The sequence below is a fragment of the Vigna radiata genome, chromosome 10 (genome assembly GCF_000741045.1).
Source record: "Vigna radiata var. radiata cultivar VC1973A chromosome 10, Vradiata_ver6, whole genome shotgun sequence".
In the NCBI taxonomy this organism is placed as follows: Eukaryota; Viridiplantae; Streptophyta; class Magnoliopsida; order Fabales; family Fabaceae; genus Vigna; species Vigna radiata.
Window position 1 is genome coordinate 19,898,753 of NC_028360.1, and position 23,792 is coordinate 19,922,544.

Here is a 23,792-nt window from a genome sequence, read left to right on the forward strand (position 1 = left end):
GAAAAAGACGACCTTTCTAAAAGTAAAAGCTGAATCAGAGTTCTTGCAAAATTAGTCACTAAAAAGTGGATAAATTTTTCATGCTCGAAACATGATTATAAAAGAAGTTATAATCTATTCTACTTCATGAAAGTAATGACAATTAAATGATGTAAAAAAATGTGTAGTATTTATTTAAGTTATGCTTTTTGTCAGATCACCTGATCATTGATGTGAAATATCTACTCATGTGTGGGCAGCTATTTTTCTGGTAGTATCACTTTTAGTGAAACTTTTTTCCCGATCACCTATTCCATGTATATAACAAATGACATAAATAATAGTGTAATATTAAATGAATTGCTTTTAATAAGTCAATTGTTTGACTTTTGCACGCCATACACAGTGTCGACTGAAAGCAGAACGGGAGCTGATAATTGAATATTTGCTCTATTTCTCTTCTTTGGGTGATAGAGAACATATGTAAAGAGAGATTTTTTTCAAAATTTGTCGAGAATTTATGATTTATTTTGATTCAGTTAAATACTTTTGAAACGATAATGTAAATGTGGGTATGAGGTAACAAATATCGTAGATTCATGTTCTTCACTTTTTCTAATTTGTGGTGTTATCTCATGAGAAGTCTTGTTGGCAACTAAACCATAATGCAAGTAGAAAAAGAATATGGAAAGGGGACGTAGTTAGGCAGGTAAAGAAATTATCAGAATCTGGTTCTTCATGATGTGTGCCGAGAATAATGGTTAAAGCACGCAAAAGAGATGTGCCGTAGAGTTTTATTTCATCAAAAATACTAATTTTGCTGTCTTTCTTTCTTCTTTTTGGTTATTGATATTATCTCGTATTGAACTTGTGTTTTGGCAATAGAGTTGTCTCATCTTCAACTCAGAACCGTGAAAAAAGGTCAGCACTAGGCTTTTTCGACAGACAGTGGGAATGGATTCTTCGTTTGGCTTCTTTTTTATCAATTAAAAAGTATTTAATGTTGCTGCTAAGATTGCTAGCTAATTATGAAAACAAGGGAAAAGCATGAACAAAGGTCAAAACTGTGCTGTCTTTTGTGTGTGTGTGTGTATATATCCTTCTTATTGGTTGCATGGTTGGTGAAGAAAACAAGTTTTCAAACCATGGATGGCAGAAATAGAACCAGAGCAAGGAGAAAGGGTGTTCCTTTTCCATCAAACATTACCACAACTCGTTGCCTTGTTTCCACAAGGATGAATAGTTCAAAGCGTGTTGAGGAACACACATTTACCTGCAGTGGTTGCAGACGCGAATTTATATTAGCTAAAATTCCAAATGCATACCGCTGCTACAGTTGTGAAAGAGTAAGCAGTTCATCTTCTTCGGTTTCCGAGCAATCAACCAAAGACCTTAGATCTTTCAAACGTGATCATCAACCGAATAGTTATAACAGTAACACAAATGGAAGTTTACCGAGAAGATTATCTCCTTCACCTAGTGTTTCCTTCTCCTTCTCCTCGCCAACTCACAAACGCGCAGTTATATGTGGTGTTTCATACGGGAAAAGGAAATTCAAGCTCCAAGGAACCATTAACGATGTCAAGAACATGAAAAATCTATTGCTGGATATATTTAAATTCCCAAATGAGTGCATACGTGTCCTCTCAGGTATCTCCTTCACTCCTTTTCTGATTAGTATGTGAACTTTGTATGATCCACATCTATTTCAATTATGCTTCCTTTTTGCTTCAATGCATACAAATTAAAGTAGAACAATAATTATATACATTATTTATTTGAATATGTTGGACTGTATATTATAGTAGATGAAGATGAACAATATTTGTATTGAAAGCCTGAGTGTTTTTGCTATTGCCTGAACTTTTGTTAAACCAAATTTTCCAATGAATAGGCAGGTTCTTGTTCTCGTAACAAGTAATCAAGATCTTGAACTTTCCCTTTAATTTAATTCCAGAACTGGTAAATTTCAGAAGAAAAGAACGACCCGAATTTAATGCCAACAAAAAAGAACATACTGGATTCCTTAAACTGGCTAGTGAGTGACTGCAAGTCAGAGGGGTCATTGGTGTTCTACTTTTCCGGGCATGGTCTGCAACAACCGGAAGAACAGAAAGGAGATGAAACAGATGGGCTTGATGAAACTATTTGTCCTGTTGATTTTCTGAGAGAGGGAATGATCACTGACAATGAAATAAATTCTATCATTGTTCAACCACTCAAGGAAGGTGTAAAACTTCATGCTATTATTGATGCTTGTCATAGTGGAACAACACTTGATCTTGTGTACATGTGGAAAAAAGAAAAGTAAGTGCATATCCAATGCTGTCTTTCTTTTAATTTTTATGTTTCTATTAAAAACTCAATGTTTGGTCTCTTTTGCATGCTTGCAGAGGCATTTGGCAATGTAAGGAAAACAGATCACCTCATAGCAAAGAAAAACAAACAAATGGTGGAGTTGCTATTTGCCTCAGTGCTTGTGACGATGCTCAGGTGGCTGCTGATACTGCAGTAAGAATCTTTGTTTTGTGTTTTCATCTGCCCCCTTTTGTGAAATGCAATGCAATTCTGAATCGTCACCTACGTTTGCAGGCTTTTGAAGGCAATTATAACGGTATTATGACCTATTTTTTCTGTAAAATAATCAGAGCTCATCCTCAAATAACATATGGCAGTTTACTGGAAAAGATACATGAAGAACTTGGACAGATCCACCAAAGCAGATTCTCTAACAGATTCTTGCAACGAATTTTTCATCGGAAAATAGACCAGGTAGTGCTCCATCTTCATTAGTTGTCATTGCTTTTCAAGTTTTTTAACAATCCAATATTTTGTAAACCTCATAAATGCAATCTAAGAGAGTGAAATGGCTGACATAATCCTCAAAGATCATGTTTTGGCGGATTTTATCCTTGCTTTTCTTGTGTTTTCAACTCATCCAAAATTGTTACAGATCATAGTTGACAATTCCTGAATGAAATTTAACATGGAATTGGATTCTTTTCTTTGGTGCATTGCAGGATCCTATCTTATCATCCTCTAAAAAAATTGATATTGATACAACATTTACTTTGTGAGCACTTATGTTGGAAGACAATTCTCTCATTTGTTAATTGGTTGGTAAGGTCAGGACAAGATATTAATGGCTATTCATCATAGCTGTCTCATGACAGAAGATGTCATTCATGGTGAAATATGATTCTACTGATACAATAAAATCTGTACTGACTGTGTTACAGAGATGGAATTGTTCGCATCTAGAACAGAAAAAGAAGAAGATAAAACCTAGGACTCTTTAGATTTGTTTCACTCTGTCAATTTATACCAGTGACTTCCAATAACAGAGCTTTGCTTCTAAAAGTTTTTATTATTATTTCTTTTAAGATTAGATTTGATCATTATTATTTTTGCATTCTAAATGATGTGATTATTTTTTTATCAATACTGATAATCTCAGCTGATATTAATTAGATGTTGTTGTCATTATCCATAAAGTTTTTCTATCAACGTCAATCACAACTTCTTTTACGTTAATATCAATATATGTTCCTTTCAATTGATGTCATTTGAAATTATTATCAATCACATTAATAAAAATGTAGATTAATGTTATTTCTCGACCAAACTTAATAATTATAATAGTTTTCTCTATCAACATTAACATGGTCATTTTTCAATGATAATTAAGAAATTTTATTGTTGCCAATAAGATTATTTCTCAATTAATATATGTTAAGGTTGTTTAATTGACCCTAAAACAAATTATTCTCTAATTAACATTATTAAAAATGCCAAAATCATTTCGTAATTGATATTTCTCGTCATTTTTTTCAACCAATACAGTGGATCCATTTTTCATTGAATGTTAAATTAAAGTTTGTAGTGATAATTTTTAATCAATATCTAGAGCACCAGAATAATAAATCTTATATTTAGCGATAACTGAAATATTTTATCAAAAGAAATTAAAATTTAATAAATTATAATTATTTTATGAAAGTATAAATATTTTTATCAATAATTTAATATATATATATATATATATATATATATATATATATATATATATATAATTTTATTTTCTTATCAATAAGGAGAGTATATGTGCTATGCAAAAAATATTGATTATATAATCAAATGTAGCTTAAAAGATTAGAAAATAAATGTGAAAATGTTATAAAATTCAATTAGAAAACTTAATATAATATAAAATAGAGTTAAATATTGTTGTACTATTTGGATGTGAAATTAGAATTCATCCTTTTCCAAAATTTTGATAGATTATTTCTTCCAAATTTTAAAAAATGAATAAATATAGATTTTATTCAAACAATGTTAAATGTATTTCATGCACTAAACTATGTTCCACAGTGACTTTTGAACTGAAAATCATTTGTGTAAACAACTCAAATGTATTTTAACACGTGAAAAAAAAAATTAACTCACTTGGACTAAAAAATTATACAAATTCTTATTTATTTTCAAAGTTTGAAGGTACTAAAATTTAGGATGAATTCTAATTTTATATAAAAATTTAAGGACTAAAAATAATTTAGTCCCGTAAAATAATTGTAAAACAAAACAAATATAATTTATTAAAGAATTTTAAATAAAAATTCATTATTTATTAAATACTAAAGAAATAATATTTATAAACTGAACATTAATATAAAATAATATAAGAGTAGATGCAATTATCAACACTTGAGAATCTGATTCTTGATAATGCAGTGAGAATAAAATTATAGTTTAAAATTATAGTTTATTTATATTGTTATTATTTGAGCCTACAAATATATGTTAGACGTACATTAGTTATACAAGTCTAGCAATACACAATAAACAAATAAAGCAAGAAAACATTATGAGTCTAACAATATATATATTAGACAAGTTTTGTATATATATTGATTAGACGGGTATAACAGAATCATTATACGAGTCTAGAATTCACAACAAAAGACTATCTATATATTAATTAAATGAGTATAACAAAAAAAATTAGATGAAGTATTTAATTCATTGATTAGACGACTCTAAGCATACACCGATTTGACAAATATAACAATATTAATTTGTCCATACAATTACTAAACAAGTATAGCAAAAATATATTAGATGAGTTATTTCACACATTGATTAGACAAGTCTAGGAATACTTATTAAACGAGTTTGTTCATACACTAATTAAAAAAGTCTAGTAACAAACACTAGACAAGTTTGTCCATAAACAGACAAGTCTGACAATATACATTATATAAGTCAATTTGTCCATACGCAAATTATATGAGTCTATTAATCTATATTAGATAAATTTGTTTTTCAGTGGTTAAATAAGTCTTATAATACATTTAAATGAGTCAAATAATGTATTTATATATTAATGAGATGAATGTAACAATACACATTAGATGAATGTGTTTCTACACTCATGAGACTGAGTCTACCAACACATATTGAATGAGTTTGTCAATACATTAATTAAATGAGTCTAGCAATTCACATTATAAGTATGTTTATACATTAATTCATATATAGTTTGACAATATACATAGCATAAGTCAATTTGTCCATACACAAATTATATGAGTCTATTAATACATCTATTAATATATATTAGACGAGTTTGTTTATTCATTGGTTAAACAAGTCTTACAATACAATTAAATGAGTCAAATATTGTATTTATATATTAATTAGACGAATCTAACAATGCACATTAGATGAATGTAATTAATTAGACAGTCTACCAACACATATTAAATAAGTTTGTCAATACATTAATTTAGAGGAAAAAGTCTCTTTAACAACTCTTTTTTGACAACTTTTTGACAACGCATACGTGGCAGTTTGTGATTGATCCATTTCAAATATTTTTTTAGAATAAATTCAAACAGACAAATAAAATGATGACACGTGTCCTGTTGTTAAAAAGTTGTTAAAATATCATTGTCCTTTTTTATCCTTTATATTTTTACACAATCTAATATTTATATTTTCATAAACATATTGACTTTCTAAACCTATAAATTAATTTTAAGTATGATTCTATTGAAAATTTAATTATAAAATTAAAAATATATATTACTCTTTTTCTCTTCGATCTTTAATTCTTTTTTTAATAAACACATAAACAAACATAATGAGTATGTACAGATTTAAAACTAGTTATGTATAAAATAATATGAAGAATGGATGCTGCGAACACTTGAGAGAATCTTATTCTTGATAATGAAGTGAGAATAAGATAATGGATAAAACCATATGCGAGAGACAAAACTTCTACTGTATCTACATCAGGTGCAAACTACTGTAGCTCATTAAAATCACTACTCTATCTACAGAACATGTTCAGATTCGAACGAACAACATGGAGAGCATCCATTGGATCACCACTGTTACATCCTTTTTCAAAGATCCTGAAGAAGAAGTGAGCGTAGGAGCTGAATTCATTTTCATTCTCTGAAACAATCGTAAAGATCCTATATTTTATTTTAATCATTAGTGGGTTATTGATAAATAGATTCGCCGTCCCATATCAGAAAAAGGCAAATAGAATGTGATTCCCAACACACTCATTGTCACCTCCCAAAACTATGCACCATATCTCACATCAAAATCATTCATTCAATTTCTAAATTATTATAAAGTTGATGTTGGTTGAGAAGTGAATCCAGGGTTCGAAGGTTCAATTCAACAAACAGATGGCGAGCCTAAGAGTACGATGCATGCAGTGTGGAAGGCCGATTGTAGTGCCAATGGAAGCTGCCTATAGCATTTCCATTATGTGTTATGCATGCCAAGGCCAAGCTCAAGCTCAAGCTCAAGCTCGAAATTCGCTTCCACAAAATTACTATTTCCCCAACAACAATATCAATAACGCACCTAGTTACCTTCCTCGTCCTGGCTATGCACGTAGGCCATATAACCAATTCTATTATCCTCAGCCTTTGCAACTGGTGGCTCCACCACCATCGCCTCCATTGACCCCTCCTTCTTCCTTTGGCAACAAGAGGGCTGTGTTAGTTGGCATCAGCTATGGCAATCAGAGTAACCGTCTCAAAGGTTCTGTGAATGACGCTCAGAGCATGAAATACTTTCTCGTTAACAACTTGGATTTCCCTACTGATTCCATTCGCATCCTCACAGGTACTTTTAACTACATGCAATAGAGTTAAAAACGAAAGTTGTGATTTTTAATGATTATTGTTTTATTAATATGTTTATAAGAGTGAGAAACCACGTTGTGCAGATGACCCAGAGGAGAAAAACCCTCTGAGAATTCCAACAAAATATAACATGAGAATGGCAATGAGGTGGTTGGTCGAAGGTTGCAGATCAGGGGACTCGTTGTTGTTTCACTTCTCTGGGCACGGATCCAGGGAAGTAGACATCGACAGGGATGAGGTTGATGGATATGATGAAGCAATATGCCCCGTTGATTACGAGCATGAGGGAAAGATAGTTGACGATGAAATCAACGCCACAATCGTCAGGCCTCTCCCTCGCGGTGCCAAACTTCATGCCCTTGTTGATACCTGCTTTAGTGGCACGGTTCTTGATTTACCATTTATGTGCAGAATGAACAGGTTAATTACTTAACATGTTCACTCTCGATAGAGAACTACGTGTTCTTCACCCTCGTTTAACAAAGAATGCTTTATATGTTGTCCTGAATCATTTCTTTTTGTGGAGTACAAACAGAAAAGGTTATTATGGATGGGAGGATCACAGAAACCCCAGAGCTTACAAAGGCACGAGAGGAGGGTTAGCAGTTTGCATTTCAGCTTGTGATGATGATGGAAATGCAGCAGATACATCGGTTAGTTATGCATCTTTTTCCCTTTCCAAATTAGAATAGAAGTATTCATAGAACATACTTTGTGTTTGTTTTGTTAGGCCTTTAGCGGTGAGGAAAGTGCTGGTGCTTTGACTTTCAGTTTCATCCAAGCCATGCAAGATGAACCTAATTTGACTTATGGCAACTTGCTTAATTCCATTCGCTCTACAATCCGTGGGGCTAAAGAAAAAACGTTTGGCCAAAACGATCGTCAGCTTGGCATGAACAGTCGCATGCAGTATGCTCATGTATTACATCAATCGCTCTATATGGTTCATTCATTCCCTTTATATAGATAAAACACTGTAGCTGATGCCAAGTTTATTTTAATTGGGTTTTGTTTGCAGGAGCCTCAATTGACGTCTTCTGAGAAGTTTGATATTTATTCAAAGTCAATTGTTATTTGACACAACTGGTATTGCACTTAAAAAAGATAAAAAAATTGTGAAGAACTTTCCCTTTTCTTTAGTATATTAAGATGTGACACAATGTTAGTCTTGTAGAAGGAAAGAATAACGCAATAAAGGAAGGCTGATTGCCAAGAGGTTTGGCTTTATAAACAGGGGAAGCACACTGCTAGTACTGTCATTCATACTCATAAAAATAGGAAAAAAAATGTTACTTCTTTCTCTGGCTTATAATGGAAACGTTTCATGTGGTTATTGTTAGTTGTGGCTATTGTGCTGCAGCATTTTGATGAGAAATGCTGATAATAGACCATAAAACCAATGGCAATGCAATTCAGAGAGAGGGAAATAAAGTAATGTATATCTTGAGATATATTCTCAATTGTACATGTATTTTCTGAAAAACAAAAAGTAAATAAGGGAGAACCTTGTGCCCGACCAACGGTGACAAAAAAATGGAAGAAACTAGTATGCTAAGCCTTTTTCTTATTAAATCAACAAATTAGAAATAAATGATCCCCCTTTCCCTCTCCCAAAAAAAACGAAAAAAAAGAGAGTAATCCTGCCGGAATGTATGGAAAATTTAGATCTGTAGGAAGCAGAAATCTCAGGCAAGAAAGTTTGAGCTAGCTGCTAATTGATATAAAGTTAAAAATGGATATTCTCCCCAGAAGAAAGCGGTGATGTGGGACAGGACTTTGTAGTACCTGTATCAATAAGGAATGCTTTTAAGTGCTTGCCAAACTCTTTTGGCTTTTCTAGGTTCACTGCATGCCCTGCGTTCTTGATGATTACCATTTGAGCATTTTCCCCTATATGCCTGCTCCAAACACAAATCCACACTTAACAGTCTACCATCATGTTTAAATGCAACTCATGAGCTTCCACTGAATTCAAATCTCACCTTTTTAATCTGTGGGCTAACTCCAGAGGGAATACCTGATCTTGCTCTCCCCATAAAATTAGAGTAGGCTGCTCCAATGTAAACCCACAAAATGCTGAATATTAAAATAACTAGACATTCTAAAGAAGGTGAAGCAAATAATCTAGCTGCTTGGAATTTTTTTTTTCTGAGATAACTACAGATCAGTGCATCACAAATAGAGGATGACAAATATTAAAAAAACAAGTGAGGTTTCTTTTGATAGCTCCTGTAACAGGTCGATACGCATTGCTTGCATGGATTCTCGTAGTGAAAAGTATATAGATGATAGAAAACAACATTAACAAGCTCAGGATTGATCAGCAAAAAAAGTTTATAAAGAAACACACAGTCTATGATAAAATCTAAAAGTATCAACAAAAATTACTACCTACTAAAAAAAGTTCAGAAAACTAAAGGCATAAGAATTTAAAGAAAGAATGAATACCAGTTGGATCTTAGGAAGATCGGAAAGTTTCCGGCCTTTCAGTATCGCCTCAAGCAATTCTCTCTTTTCTTCAATGTAGTCTGTACACATCACCTGCAAAAGTAATAAACACAGAATTGGTTTAACGTCCTAAATCATTTGATCTTTATACCAGCATGCATGATCCTTGATTAAAACTGCTTGACATGACAAATGAACAAATTTTGTAAATTCAGACACAGGACAAAAGGGTTACCACAAAACAATCAAACTCCAAAGCTGAGATCATTTTTCAATAAAATTTTGACAGTGAGCTACAAATCGAAAAAGATTCTACACAAACCATCCAGAGTTGAATGGTAATGCAGGATTCACGTTTTCACGGGGTACCCTTTGGAGAATGAAACTAATACATAAAATTTTGGAAGGAAAATTTGAAAGAAAGAGATGCATACTTGAATGAAATCTTGAAGGAACCAAGTAGGGACTCCCCTGGCGGGTCTAACAAAGGAGAGCTTCATCAACTCCCTGAGCTTATCTGGTGTCTGTGGCAACAAGATGCTTGAAGCTTCCTCCAAAGTGGAAACCCTAAACAAGCCATTCTGCATATCAACCTCCTCCAAGCACACCCCAGCACAGCACAGCACAAGCTTCTCCACAACCTCAGGGAACTGAACACCCACGCTGTACCCTACAAACCCACCGTAGCTGATCCCCACCAGGCTCATTCGCTGCACCCCATGAGCCTCCATCATCTTCACCAAGCACTCCGCCTGGAACGACTCGCTCCTTTCATTCCGCGACGTGAAGGACTCCCCGAAGAACACTAGGTCCGGCACGTAGACATTGAAGTGGCCCATGAAGTTCCGCACGTGTTCCCCGTATTGCCACATGGCGTTGGCGCCGAAGCCGTGCACCAGAACGAGGCTGGGTTTGCATGGCTTCTGCAGCTTGGGCACCCAGCAGTGCATGGTGGTCCCCTCGCCGAGCTCCGTCGCCACGGAGCGGAGCCCCGCGGAGGCGAAGAGGTGGCGGTAGACCCAGTCCCGCGAGGCGGTAAAGCTGAAGCATTTGGATAGTTTTGGCAACATGGAAAGCGTTGGTTGAAGGTTTGATGAATTCGATGAAGGGAATGAGACGATGAGGAAGGAGAGGGAGACGATGAAAGTTATGAGAGGAAAGAGAACGAAAAGGAAATGAAATGAAAATGGTCACAGACATTAACGTAAGGATATGATTAGATGTTTGTTATTTTTGAAATAAAAAATTTACTGAGAATACGAGGTCAGGGCATATCCAAACACGACATCAACTCGAACTCCAATGCAACAAACGCGGACTGCCATTTCACGAGACACATGCAATTCTACTATTTTCTTCTTTCTCCTTTTTTTCTCCATTCTTTTTTTTACAACAATGTCACACTTCACAACACTGTGGTTAGGCCACAAAAGCCCTTCCTTAACAGCTCTTAAAATTAATTACTCATTAATAACATTTTAAGAAAACACTAATTGTGTGTTTATGCATAATAAGAGTTTTTACTAATTACAAAATCAACTATTAAACTTACAATTAATGTGTTTAATTCCATAATAAGTTACCAATTATGTCTTTTACTAATTACAAAACCAACTATCTGTTACCTTCTTTCCATTATTTTCTACCTTACTGTTTTATTCTTCTCAGTTATTCAAAATCTAATTTTTAGATATGAAGTAATCATTTTAAAGCCTGAAAGTTAGTATTTTTATTTATATATTAAATCATTTAACAAATGATTTTATAATTGAAAAGTTGAAAGATGAATATATTGTAATATAAAAAAATACTAAAATTTTATTTTACTAATAAATGTTTCAAAAGTTTAATTTTTATTTATATTTATTTTACTGTCATGATTATTTTGTTTTTTATCTTTTTTTTTTTAATTTATACTTATTTTGTTGTTATATGTACATCAAATCTATTTTACTTTTTTATTCATATATTTTTAAACTAATTTAACTATACTATTTTTATAACTTATAATTAATTAATTACTCATTTAATAATTTTCTAAAAAATAATTAAGTATACATTTTTTTTATACTATTTTTTTCATCCTTAAATTTACCTCTTTATGATTTATAATTATTTGATCATTAATAAAATTAAATGTAGAAACATTTTATTTTAATCTTAAAATAATATTTTCAAAAATAGTGTGTGTGTATATATATATATATATATATATATATATATTAATATAAATTATTTATATCATATAAATAATTGCACTTCTAAAAAATTATCTTATTACTTTGTCTATTTAATTTGTTTTTAAACCGATTTAATGTAAAAAAAATAATATATTCTAATTCTATTATTTAATATTTAATAAAATATTATTTTAATTAACTATTACTTTCTTAAATTTAAAATTTTCATATCAATTTTGTATAAAATTGAAATTATTTTGTTAAATTTAAATTTCCATATCAATTTTCAAAATATTAATTTTGTATAAAATTGAAATTATTGATATGCATTCTTAAAAATTATATTAGATTTTAAATAAATAAACAAATACCTCTTTTAGTGTATGCTTAGGCATATTTTAATTATCATTACAAAATTTCTAACGTATTTTCAATAAATTAATATACATAAAAAAATATAATTATTATTTAAACTCAGTTTTAAAATTGAAAATGAGTTAAACTTAAAATTCGTATAATTTCATATAATCTAAAATTTATATAATTTGGATGGATTTAGCATTTGGATCAATATAACATCGTATACAGATTGACTCTCAAAATATGTCTCAAACAAAAAGTTTTATTTTCCGCACAATCAGAAATGCAAAACGTTTTAATCACATCTAAAATTTACAGAAGCCTGTTAGGGAAAACTATTAGGCAGAACTTATTTGCCTTTTAAACAGTTGCACAAACAAAGAGTGGGGAGGAAGAAAAGGAGGTGAGACGGCGTATACTTCTTGGCTCCAAATTTCTATGCCTTTTTTCTATAATATTTTTTTACAACAAAATTCCCAGATGAGATCAAAAATGGAGCATCCCACCAACACAGACTGGTCTTCCCTGTGTTGCTCGTATAAAGTGCAAGAAAGGAACCAAATCGGCAGCCATTACATTCTTCAGACGTATGGAGGTCGGTGTCGAAAGAACAGCCCGTATCAACTCCAGGATTTTCTGAGTCTTTTCTCTGCCAGACTAGCAGTCTTGTTCTGTGGTTCAAGAACGAGAGCATGCTGGAAATCTGGATAAAACGTGAGAAAATGAAAGAGGAAAGGGAACAGCATTAAAATAAGAGGTAGGTGATCCAAAGAAAACTATCACATAGATCCAGTTATCCTGATAATAGTCTATGGTAATGGTCAGACAGTGAGGCCAACAATCGGCTGTCTAAGTGCAGCAAAATTCTCTATTACAGGACACAACGAATAGCTCATCCTACAACAGTGCAAGATTGGAGTACAACTAAGACATCCGAATATCTAACAATTACGAGCTCTACCTCAAACAAAACCCCTTTTCACCTACCTATATTACATGGTCAACTATGGCAGTTCTTTGAAGATTAAAAGATCTAATGACACCAAAAGAGGTACACACCAGGCACACTTAAATATGATTATCCTCATTTCTGCCTCTTCTGTATTCAACAGAGTTGTTCCACATGTTTCTAAACAAAGTTTAAAAAAAAGTCCAAACATTATTGGACTGCTTACGCAATATCAAAATTGACTAGTAACGACTGTTCTATTCTATGATATATGTCCTAGTCAAGAACTATCCAACACACCATTTCAAATCAGATTCAAATGACATGCAAGACAGTTTTTTTTTTTTTTTTTTTTTTAAATTAACGCACCTTTCAGAGCTTCCTTATAACGAAGTAGTTGTTCTCTAGCAGTTCCACGCCTCAGATATGCCTTTACATTCTGCAGTAAAATAAAAATACAGAACAATCCCCAATGACATCCATACGTGATGTAGATATTCTTTTAGATTGAGATGTCAAAATCAAAAGTACTACGAAATACAGGGATCTACTAAATGTAAATTGCAAAAATAAATGATAACTGGAACACTATTAAGCTTCTCCTAAGATGGATACCCATAATGTAAGACATTTTAAGGTATTCAAAGAAATACTTTTAACACAATATTAGAATACAAGTTATAGTTAGTAGAGTTCATTAGTTATGGTTATTATTATACATGGCTAGTTTTAGAATCCAAGTTTTTCACGATATTGACTCTGTTGTCACATGCTCAGCTTCTCACCTTCTTATCATGTAATATGGCCTTATTGCAGTCCTCTTCAGCTTCCTGAAAGCTGCATATTTTCACAGTGTACACCAGTTACATAGAAATGGTGAAAGTTAATTGTAAGAACAGGAAAAACCTTGTACCATCCTAACTCCAGGTAAGCAGCTGCCCGGTTGCTGAAGTAAGTTGCATTTTTCCCATTCAAGTTAATAGCCTCACTGTAGTAATCGACTGCCTTATTCCACAGCCTTCCTTTAAAGGCTGCATTTCCCTGAAAAAATGCCTTTTTAGTGATCCATGCCACATCTTTAAAACCTACCACCATTCCTACACCATTACCCCATATAAAACCATTGACCCTTCTTGAGAAGCTTTAATACAGTTATATTTTACATTCATTATTAATCAACTGATCAAGTCTTATGGATTTTACAAGATGATGACCTTATTTACAAAAGAATTTTATCAGAATACAAAAGAAATGCTGAAATAGAACTAACCTTCTCCTTCAAAAGCTCGGAAGTTTCTATACCACCATTTGTATCCGGTTGGGGCAAAGCATAAGCAACACTAACTTGCTCCTGAATTGTTGTATACATATCCAAAACCGTATTAAGAAGAAATTTATCAGCTCTATGGGCCGAGATGAACGAGACAGAAGCACAACAATCTTTGTGACATCCTAATGGAATTGCAACCTGCAAATGATGCATAAGTAAATATAAAAATCAACAGAAGTTTCAGATAAATAAATAAAAGTTGGGAGGGAAAACATTCACTCCAAAGCCTAAAGATAGAAAGATACCTGACAACATCCAGAGATACTAGCAATGCTAGATAATGCAAAAGCTCTGTCATGAAACTCAGAAGAAAATCCTTTATCTGTATTACGCTTTAATGGATCATCTGGAACAGTGGGAATAACCAGTATTCCATCATCCTGTAAGACAATCAAAACAGAGGAGATAAGGGCATGGCACAAACAAATACAATAACATTAAGAATGCCTATTTGAGATTTCATAATAGGAATCGGAATAACTTGATGCAATAATTTTAGGACAAATCACTTTTTCAAACATTGATATGAAAACAAATGCAATATTGGACTACTAATTTACTCTCCATTTCCCCTAATCTTGCCATAACAAGTTAAGAAAACTCAAGGCTATAACTTGGAAAGTTTACTCACAGTGACGAATAGCAATGACAGGCATACACACAGCATCATACTAGAGTAAAACATTACAAGAAAGTATATTAGTATTTACATTATATTGATAGATAAATATTTAAAATATATTTTTCGTATATATTATGGATTTGATTCTATATTTTATTCGATCATTCTATAATCTCCTCCTTTTTCTATTTTTAATCCTTTTTAAATTATAATCTTTTCATTATTACAACTATTTGATACAAAATGCTTATATTTTAATATTCTTAGATAAGTATTGGCACAATCCTACCATGATTATTTTCTTATGTAGGCATAAGTATTTACTACCATGATGGCTTCAGTATCATATATAATATTGCGATTCATTCATGAATATTTCATTTATTTAATTCTTTTTAATTTATATTTGAAAATGAATAGTATTAATAACACTAAAAAGCTTTGCTTATAAATAAGATAATTTCATGATATATTAAAAGCCATTTTAGTTTTTCAGTTTTCTATTTTTTTTATATATTTTTAAATAATATGTAATACGACTCCACACATTGCACATTTCACCATGCTAGTTTTAACATCATTTGAAAGTTGAAAACATTAAGCTAAAGCATTACTGACAAATTACTGCAGATTTTACAGTACCTTTAACAAACGTTGGAAAGCAACCCGCATTTCATTTCTTACTTTATACAAGGTTTTCACATGATCATGTGTACTATTCATGGCTGCAATAACACGCTCAGACACAGCACGTCCTAACCTGGGTTTGACTGATTTAAACCACTCTTCATGATTTGTTTTGAATTCATATCTGAAAAGCAGATACAAAATTGCAATAAAGGGTTATACAAGACCTAAAAAAAATCTAAAATGCAATGTTTACTGAAAAGGCAAACGAGGGAAATGATTCATCAACCATACGGAAACATAAAGTATAATTTTAATAGTAAAATACTAAAGGATAAATTAGCATACCCTTGTAAAGAAAACATAACCAGAGTGAGATCCTTCAACATAGATACTCCATTTCGTTGGTGTGTTAATTTATCATGAAATCCCTTTAAACTGGGAACATTAGAGGCAATATACTGGCAAATATTCATATGTTGCGGGGACTGATCTGCAAAAACAATTGGACCAAAAGACTTCATTCTTCATAGTACACACAAACTTCCCCTTATCATGTCAAGACATTCAAAGTTTTGTCACTCACTGTATCGACAATCAATCATACAATAATAACAACACAACAAAAGCCTTTTTCCACTAGGTGATAACAATCGAGTAAATCAACCATAAAAATTATATATAAAGGAGTCATAAATAAGTCTTCAAAGGTAAAGAAACTTACAACCAGACAAATTTTCAATTGCTTTGTCAATAATATATACTGTTTTCTGTGAAGGAACTTTAGAAAGTTGAAAAAGATCATCTGCAAAAATAATACGCCTTGTCCTTTTGAGTTCCACCAAATTCGTTGGTAGTAAAACAAGTCCAACATGACGTAGGACAGAAGCATCCCGAGCAAACCATCCTACAATGTAGTTATGCAATCAGGCAATAAACAATTAAAGAAGAAAGTATTAAAAAAATTGCGCACAAATTAAAAGAACAGTAAACCCAATTCGATTCAATGAGCAGTAATTTCTAATTAAGATAAAGCATATATTACAGTGGGCTGTCAGACCGAGACCTAACTAGACATGTTATACTGTAGAAACTGGAAAGCAATACCGAGTACCAACAATCATATCTTGTTATATAGGACTCATCTGAAAATTTATTAAACCGTGAATGTAATTTCCCAATTTTCTCCACGTAATACTGGTCACATGGAAAATTGATACAGAATTCAATAGTTTGAAAGAGATTAAAGGTATATGTGGATATTTCAAATAAATAAAACCTCGTAATATATGGAAAAATAAATAAAAGCATATAAAACAAATCACACAATTAAGCATCATACCAACAGTGTCCAAGCTTTGTGCATTTGGAAGAACTCCAATGGTGGATACAACCCCATGAGATGGTCGAAACCCAAGAATACCACAGAATGCTGCGGGAATTCTCACACAACCTGTTGTATCGGTACCTACATAAGCAAGCACGATACTTGAGAGAGAAAACAATAGCAAATGAATTTTATGATCGCAAAGAAATTGCAATGTGAATGTTTTCATATATGGATAAGACAGTGACAGACTATGCACAGCAAGCCATGCTGCAACAATACATGAATGAGATCAAAATAATAAACTACGAGCTGGAATCCTGAAATGGTGAATGCAACTATCAAAATATAATTTGTATATACCCACAACCATGGAACTGAACTTTTAATAAGTGTCAGCATAGAAAAAACTATTTCACAGCTGTATGAGACCAAATAATACACACAAACGAACACTTTCACTTTTTAGGAATACATTCGAGCACAAGAACAAGTCCAATGTCCTAAACAAAATAAAATTGACGATTGTTTATTACATTGAATAGGCAAGCTAATAAGTGAGAATACATACACAAATTGAGAGAATAGCATTTTCAAATGAAAGATTACTTGACAAACAAGTAAAGTAAACTCACCAATAGCAAAGTCAACGAGACGTGCAGCAACAGCAACAGCCGAACCACTGGAGGAACCGCCAGGGACGGATGAGGTCAAGTAAGGATTAATTGGCGTTCCATAAAACTTGTTCTCACCGGAAATCCTGCAATGCCGACGACGAAAGCCACCAACAAATTAGTAAAGTAAACGAGTTCAGAATAAAATGCGGTTACACGCTAACACTTATTACACACCCAAAAGAGAATTCATCCATAACAGTCTTGCCAACACAAGTAGCACCGTTGGAGAGGAGAGCAGTGATGACAATGGCAGTCTTCCCAGCTTCACTGTGCGTCCTCTTCCAATGAGGGTTCCCAAACCCCGTCACATACCCCTTCACATCGAATCTGCCGCAAACAAACAACCACTACAACTAGTTTAAAATTAGTACGCAAAAATATTTGAAGCAGAGGGAAATAAAGAAATGAAGGACGAAACGAACATGTCTTTGATGGCGAAGCTTAGGGCAGAGAGCGTTTGCGTTTGGTCCGGTTGACGAATGGGGAGAAGTTCGAAACGCTCTACGAATGCACCAAAGTCCTCTTTGGGGAGCTTCCACCGTCGCCTCCGGCGGGTCTCGACCAGAACGACGGCGCCGGCGAGTCCTATTCCAATGAGGAGCCAGACTTTAGGGTTGGAGGCGTTAAGCTTCAACGATTTAGACATGATCGTGAACGTGACGTGACGATACAGAGGGCACTCAACGTAAGGGTTTTACAGAAAGGAGGGAATGTCACCGCGCTATCATGCGCCGCTCCCAAATAAATTTTCAACCTAATGTATATTCGCGCGAATCTAGCATACTCTATTTTATTACATTACCACTTTTTTTTTTTTTTCTTTAAATAATCAGATTACAAAACATTCCCAGCATATATATATATCTACGGATTTTATTTTATTTTATTTTATTTTTCTTTTCGGCTTTTTTTAATTTTAAACAAACAAATGTGTCTTTCACGGCATCTAGCGCGTTGATTATTAAATATTTAGTCAGAAGTTTTGATATTCTCATATTGGACTGATTAAATGAATTTAATTTGAATACGTTAATGATAAAAATCATATCACAACTCAATCGTAGACTTTTATTTGTGATAAGATTATGTAATATGGAAGTTTGTTGAATTTTGCGACAAAAAGACGTGTCAAGTTTTAATTAAAAAGTATTCATATTCAAACCTTTTTTAGCTAATAAAAAAAATTAAATAAACATATTAAGTGAATTTTTTTAATTAATATTGGAAATAAAAACTACACGCAAAGATGAAAAGTAGAAGTTAGTTGATAATTGAATAACTAATTTACTTGTGGACGAGGAAAAGTAATTTTTAATTTTGAAGAAAATTTAACATTAATTTCGAGTTGAAAATCGAATGTGGAAGTTTAGAGCAGAAGAAAAATTTATGCATTGACTTAACTGTCCGATATCTCCAAACATGGTTTCTATTACATTCAGTTGAAAATAATTTAAAAATATTACATTAAGTTAAAAATAATTTAAAAAAAAATAGATAAACTGATGAGTCTATCCAATTTATTTTAGGTTTTAGTCGTATCGAAATTTTAATTTTTTTTAAATACAATTTGGTTCAAATCTATAATAAAAAGAAAAAAAAAATAGGGGTATTGAAAGTATAATGTAAATTGTGTTCATAACAAACGCATAACTCCCTGGATCAAATTTAGAAACTATGTTCAACTTCACACTGCTACATGAAACAATAATGCAAATTACAAAGAAAAATGATGGTAATAATAATTAATCTACACAAAAGAAATGATGAGATACTAAATGGCAGGACCTAATTTGAAGAAGTTCAATTTTACAGAGGAATGAGCAAAACCTGTGTTGTAGAAAATGGATATCACGAGATCTCAAAAGATTTATGAAATATATACCAAGAAAATATAGGGAATAGTTGTGTGGTGTTTGTTGTTGTGTTGTGTTCCCTTTTTCATCTATCAGTCAACCCTTGAAACGAACTACAATGCACGAAATATCATCCTTGCTGTCTTTGTTCAATGCCTCCGCAACTAGCTTTTTTGCTGCCTTTTGTGGATCTTTTATCCTTCTAGCAATATCAACTGCTTCTTGGTTTGCCATTACCTGCAATCATAAAACAATTAACTCAACTGCTGCATAAACAATGGACAGAAAGATATTAGAATTATGGATAACCTTCCAAAGACCATCACTAGCAAGTATCAAAAGCTCAGCATCTGAGTTTATATCAAAAGGATGTACATCAGGATCAGATCGCAAGTGTGATTTTAGATTTTTGTCACCAAATGCTCGAGAAACTGCAAGCTGCCCATTCACTCTTGCAACATCTCCTGATATAAACCACTAACAAGTTAACAAACTCCTCCAAATTACACAACAATTGTATTAATGTCACAAAATACTTCTATTATACCAACATTCCAAAACTCAGCCTTCATGTTATAATTTATATAAATTCATGTTTATCTCTTGTTTTATTTGATGTGAGATTTTGTTTGTATCCTTATCAATTGCAAGCTTAAAAATGAGATATGCATAAAAACTGACAATCTTGTGCTTATGTTCGTGGAGCTTCATTGTTTGTAATTTACTACTTCACTTAATTTTATATTTAATTAATGTATATATCAAGATCAGTCCTTATATTTGAGTGTAGAGTGTAAATCCATACAACAAGGGTAACTTGTAAGGTAAATATTGTCCAAGTCATGCTTTAAGGTTGCAATTAAAGCATCCCACAAAGTTACTGAACTTAAAGCAGTAATCAAACACCATAACTAATGAAAAATCATTTCATGATGCATAAATCATATTCCCAAACATTTCATAGTATTGAAATCTAAGAAAGACAACATAAATCTCCGCATTGAACATGTAAGCAATATCTAACAGACATTGACTAAGGTTTGTTAAAGAACCTGGCATGTTTGAGACAAAGCCTCCTTTGTTCTCGATGAAGCCCCTCTCAGTATTTGGCTCATGATCAATGGTCATCTGAATGGCCACCCCCTTCCTTGACAGAACTGCTCGTGAATCTCCAACATTTGCGACCCATAAGTTCTGATTATTAATCAGAATTGCAGTGACTGCAGTAGATCCTCCTCGCCCCAAATCAGAACTGTGAGAAAGAATTGCCTGATCTGTTGTCTCGTAAGCTTTAATGATAGAATTTGCAGGATCGGGCAAGAAGTCCTCCTGGAATAGTCAAGACTACAATTTGTAATTCCAAAATAAAATCTTGCCAAGTGGCATTGCAGAGTTCAAAGGAGAAAATTAGGCCAAACTTCAGGATTTTCTGACGATAAAGAGGTTATAGAAGATTACATTTCTTACTGTCAATATTGATCATGAAAGAGATTGTATGGGGAGCTAATCAAATGTGATAAACCAATGCATGATACATTTTAGTTTGGTTCAATAACTGACCTCCTTCAAGATATTAGAAAAGAGATGCTTTTGTAAATAGGCTGGCACACTGTCTCCCAAATGTCCATCATATATAGCAAAAAGTCCTAACTCTTGCCCTTCGTACTCGACAATTTTTGCTACATGATAGTCCTCCATTGGGTGGTTTGCTTTCCCTTTAACTAGGCTAAAACCATACTTAACTGGAAACAGATAGCTCCTGCCCTTGCCGGAGCTACATGAAGAGCGTCCTCCAACCACCTACAACTATTAAAGTCAAAATACACTAACAAAAATTCTAGTGTTTAACATAAGATGCCATCCAAGGAACGTGCTTGAAGCATTCAAGATGTTATTAAAAAGACAATGGAAAATGATTGATTATTGAGGGAAACATAGCATAAATGTGAAGCTAGGAAATAGGAAGTTGTCAATACAAACAGCATTCAGAAATAAATCCCGTACTAGATAATTCTATCTGGTTGAGTGTCACTTAAAATGCCACAGCCACAGAATACTGAGTATTTATCAGCACCAACAACCAACAACCAAATGAGTTATAAATAAAACATAGCTCATAAGCATGGTTTTAAAAAAAGGTCTGACTGCAATTTCATATGCAAAGCTTTTTTGGATTAGTGACCCCAACAACACAACTGCAATTGTGGAGCATCAACCGCATTTGTAATTTCCAACAATATCAAGAATCGTGACAACAGCTGTGAGGGGACCATGATCACAATTTAAAATCTTGTTCACAGTAGACTGAAAAAAACTGACAAAACATTCAAGAGTCGAAACTATATTAAATAGACAGTTTGGTTAATAGCAACCATTTGAAATGAGCCCTATGTCTCGAAAGTAACTTACTGCAGAAAGTCCAACCCGGAATGATACTTTTCTGAGGGTACAGACTACAAACACAAAAACAAAAATCTTATGTTTCAATTTTCATTAACAAGTATGCTTAGAAAAATAAAATTAGGGACAGTCCAAAGCCATTCATTGCCCCAGTCAAAACTCAATCCGCACATAGACAAAGGCTGCATAAGACCCCTCTAAGAGACAAGAAAATCTTTTAAAACGTTGAGAAATTGTATATTCATGAAGATTGATTATTCTAAAGGCAAAACTTTAGAAGAATGATAAAGAGGCCACAGATTCTCACCTGATGGAAGCAACAGAAACAATCCATGAAATAATTCTGCCCCGCCTCACCTTCCCCTTCTATTGCTCAACATCAAACTCTTCTCAAATCTTCAGAACAGAAAATTTAGCAAATATTTGAGGCAAAGAAACTCCAAAACTCTCCAACAACTGTGAATTATCAGCAAAACATTCCGATCACTGACGCAAGCAATTCTAACAATCCTCTCGAGAAAAGAGAGGGCAAAAGGAAATCTTTCCAACACCCAGATAATCAGCAGGCTAAAAAAATTCACAACCAGTCCAAAAATTTGAAATTTTTGGCAGAAAAATATATTAGAGATGGACAGGAGAAGTGGGTGGTCTCCTCTATAGGAAATGAAGAAAAAGAGAGAAAGCAATAAAGGAGGAACAGCAAAAGCTTGTAAGAAAACGCCCTTGTGATGAAAAGAGGTTATTAAAAGAAAGACTAGAAAAGAAGAAGATGGAGGGGTGGTAAGGTAACCTTATGGTTTTGTTGAGAAAGTCTGGTCTGCAATGGTTGCGAAAAGGCAGAGGTTGCCCTTATTGACTTTGCAGTTTTGTGTTATTGTAATTGCTATTGCTATGCTGACACACTTTTTTTGATTATTACATACAGCTGTTTCGAGGTTTCAATTCTTAGTTCTTCTCTCAACTCTCTCCCATAGGTGGCTGCTGTCTTGGGTTGGGTGGGGACTTGTGAAAGACTTCAAAAGTCAGCAACACTTTCTACCCTCTTAACACACTTTCTCTCTCTTTCTTTCTCTCTCCTTACCATTGTCTTATTTTTTCCTAAGATAGCTCTTGCCTCCAAAGGATAACACAAACAATCTTATTTTACAATGAAGCAATTTCCTTTTATATTCTTACTTGTTTGACCAGGCAACACTATCTAATGATACAGTGTAATAAATTTATTATTTTTATGCAATGATAAGAGTTTTAAAATCATCAACCAATCAAAAATTATAACAGGAATGAATTTTAAGGTAATTATAGACTAAAGATAAATAAATTAATCGTTGGGATATTTATTATTAAATAATAATGTATTTAAAAACTATGATAATTTTGGTTCAAAACTTATATCCAACTCTAAGTATCAATGAGCAAAAAGTAACTCATTTTTTTGTCTTAATTAAGAAATTTAATTAATACTGTCATTTGATTCCAATAATCATAGTTAAAAATATGTTGTTTTAATTGAATTTTGATATAGAAAATAAAAATGGTAAAAAGATAATTTATTTAAATATATTATTGAAATGAAGTCATTAAATAAGATAAAAATGGATAAATTTTATATATATTTAATTTTCTCATATATGTTTAACTGAGCAAATTAAAAATACAAATCTTTTATCAAAATTCAAATATATAAAAAAAAACAAAATTGACATAAAAGTGTAATTATTTTTATTTACATTATTTAACTGTTTCAACCAAAATATTAAACTTAAGCATTTCTCTTCTTAATAAATAATAGTTCTGTATACTTACTCAATGATGCATTTATAAATATTAAAAAACCTGCATCAATATTTGAATCAGGTTAGTCTCTCATA

The 23,792-nt window shown here is 32.6% G+C and overlaps 5 protein-coding genes across 10 annotated transcripts; 2 read left to right on the plus strand and 3 right to left on the minus strand.

Moving 5' to 3' along the window:
* Nucleotides 1-121: 121 nt before the first annotated feature.
* LOC106775336 (metacaspase-3) lies at nucleotides 122-3,395 on the plus strand. 2 transcript variants are annotated; one of them, XM_014662445.2, is made up of 5 exons: nucleotides 122-1,629; nucleotides 1,953-2,286; nucleotides 2,373-2,472; nucleotides 2,572-2,751; nucleotides 3,000-3,395. In XM_014662445.2, the coding sequence occupies exons 1-5, from the start codon at nucleotides 1,008-1,010 to the stop codon at nucleotides 3,054-3,056; spliced, it is 1,293 nt and encodes a 430-aa protein (XP_014517931.1). In that variant the 5' UTR covers nucleotides 122-1,007; the 3' UTR covers nucleotides 3,057-3,395. The 2 variants fall into 2 exon arrangements, with proteins under 2 accessions (XP_014517931.1, XP_014517930.1); XM_014662444.2 differs by having other exon boundaries at nucleotides 124-1,629; nucleotides 2,373-2,490; nucleotides 3,000-3,393.
* A 3,029-nt stretch (nucleotides 3,396-6,424) lies between these two features.
* On the plus strand, nucleotides 6,425-8,481 carry LOC106776285 (metacaspase-3). Its single transcript, XM_014663685.2, has 5 exons — nucleotides 6,425-7,128; nucleotides 7,232-7,568; nucleotides 7,684-7,801; nucleotides 7,879-8,067; nucleotides 8,167-8,481. Exons 1-5 carry the CDS (start codon nucleotides 6,684-6,686, stop codon nucleotides 8,224-8,226), a joined length of 1,149 nt encoding a protein of 382 aa, XP_014519171.1. The 5' UTR covers nucleotides 6,425-6,683; the 3' UTR covers nucleotides 8,227-8,481.
* Nucleotides 8,482-8,575: 94 nt separating this feature from the next.
* LOC106776286 (monoacylglycerol lipase ABHD6) lies at nucleotides 8,576-10,800 on the minus strand. Its single transcript, XM_014663687.2, has 4 exons — nucleotides 10,031-10,800; nucleotides 9,597-9,689; nucleotides 9,131-9,198; nucleotides 8,576-9,046 (listed from the first exon to the last, which is right to left on the minus strand). The coding sequence occupies exons 1-4, from the start codon at nucleotides 10,664-10,666 to the stop codon at nucleotides 8,875-8,877; spliced, it is 969 nt and encodes a 322-aa protein (XP_014519173.1). The 5' UTR covers nucleotides 10,667-10,800; the 3' UTR covers nucleotides 8,576-8,874.
* Nucleotides 10,801-12,380: 1,580 nt separating this feature from the next.
* Nucleotides 12,381-18,553, minus strand: LOC106774561 (outer envelope protein 64, mitochondrial-like). Its single transcript, XM_014661593.2, has 13 exons — nucleotides 18,091-18,553; nucleotides 17,843-17,995; nucleotides 17,627-17,751; nucleotides 17,007-17,132; nucleotides 16,389-16,571; nucleotides 16,013-16,157; nucleotides 15,680-15,848; nucleotides 14,661-14,795; nucleotides 14,356-14,553; nucleotides 13,999-14,126; nucleotides 13,871-13,922; nucleotides 13,455-13,524; nucleotides 12,381-12,839 (listed from the first exon to the last, which is right to left on the minus strand). Exons 1-13 carry the CDS (start codon nucleotides 18,312-18,314, stop codon nucleotides 12,757-12,759), a joined length of 1,791 nt encoding a protein of 596 aa, XP_014517079.1. The 5' UTR covers nucleotides 18,315-18,553; the 3' UTR covers nucleotides 12,381-12,756.
* A 706-nt stretch (nucleotides 18,554-19,259) lies between these two features.
* LOC106776179 (probable protein phosphatase 2C 10) lies at nucleotides 19,260-23,041 on the minus strand. 5 transcript variants are annotated; one of them, XM_022786788.1, is made up of 6 exons: nucleotides 22,712-23,036; nucleotides 22,229-22,317; nucleotides 21,082-21,321; nucleotides 20,574-20,850; nucleotides 19,831-19,985; nucleotides 19,301-19,758 (listed from the first exon to the last, which is right to left on the minus strand). In XM_022786788.1, the coding sequence occupies exons 2-6, from the start codon at nucleotides 22,253-22,255 to the stop codon at nucleotides 19,618-19,620; spliced, it is 840 nt and encodes a 279-aa protein (XP_022642509.1). In that variant the 5' UTR covers nucleotides 22,256-22,317; nucleotides 22,712-23,036; the 3' UTR covers nucleotides 19,301-19,617. The 5 variants fall into 5 exon arrangements, with proteins under 5 accessions (XP_022642510.1, XP_022642509.1, XP_014519027.1 ...); XM_014663541.2 differs by having other exon boundaries at nucleotides 22,229-22,377; XM_014663542.2 differs by having other exon boundaries at nucleotides 22,229-22,488.
* Nucleotides 23,042-23,792: the final 751 nt, after the last annotated feature.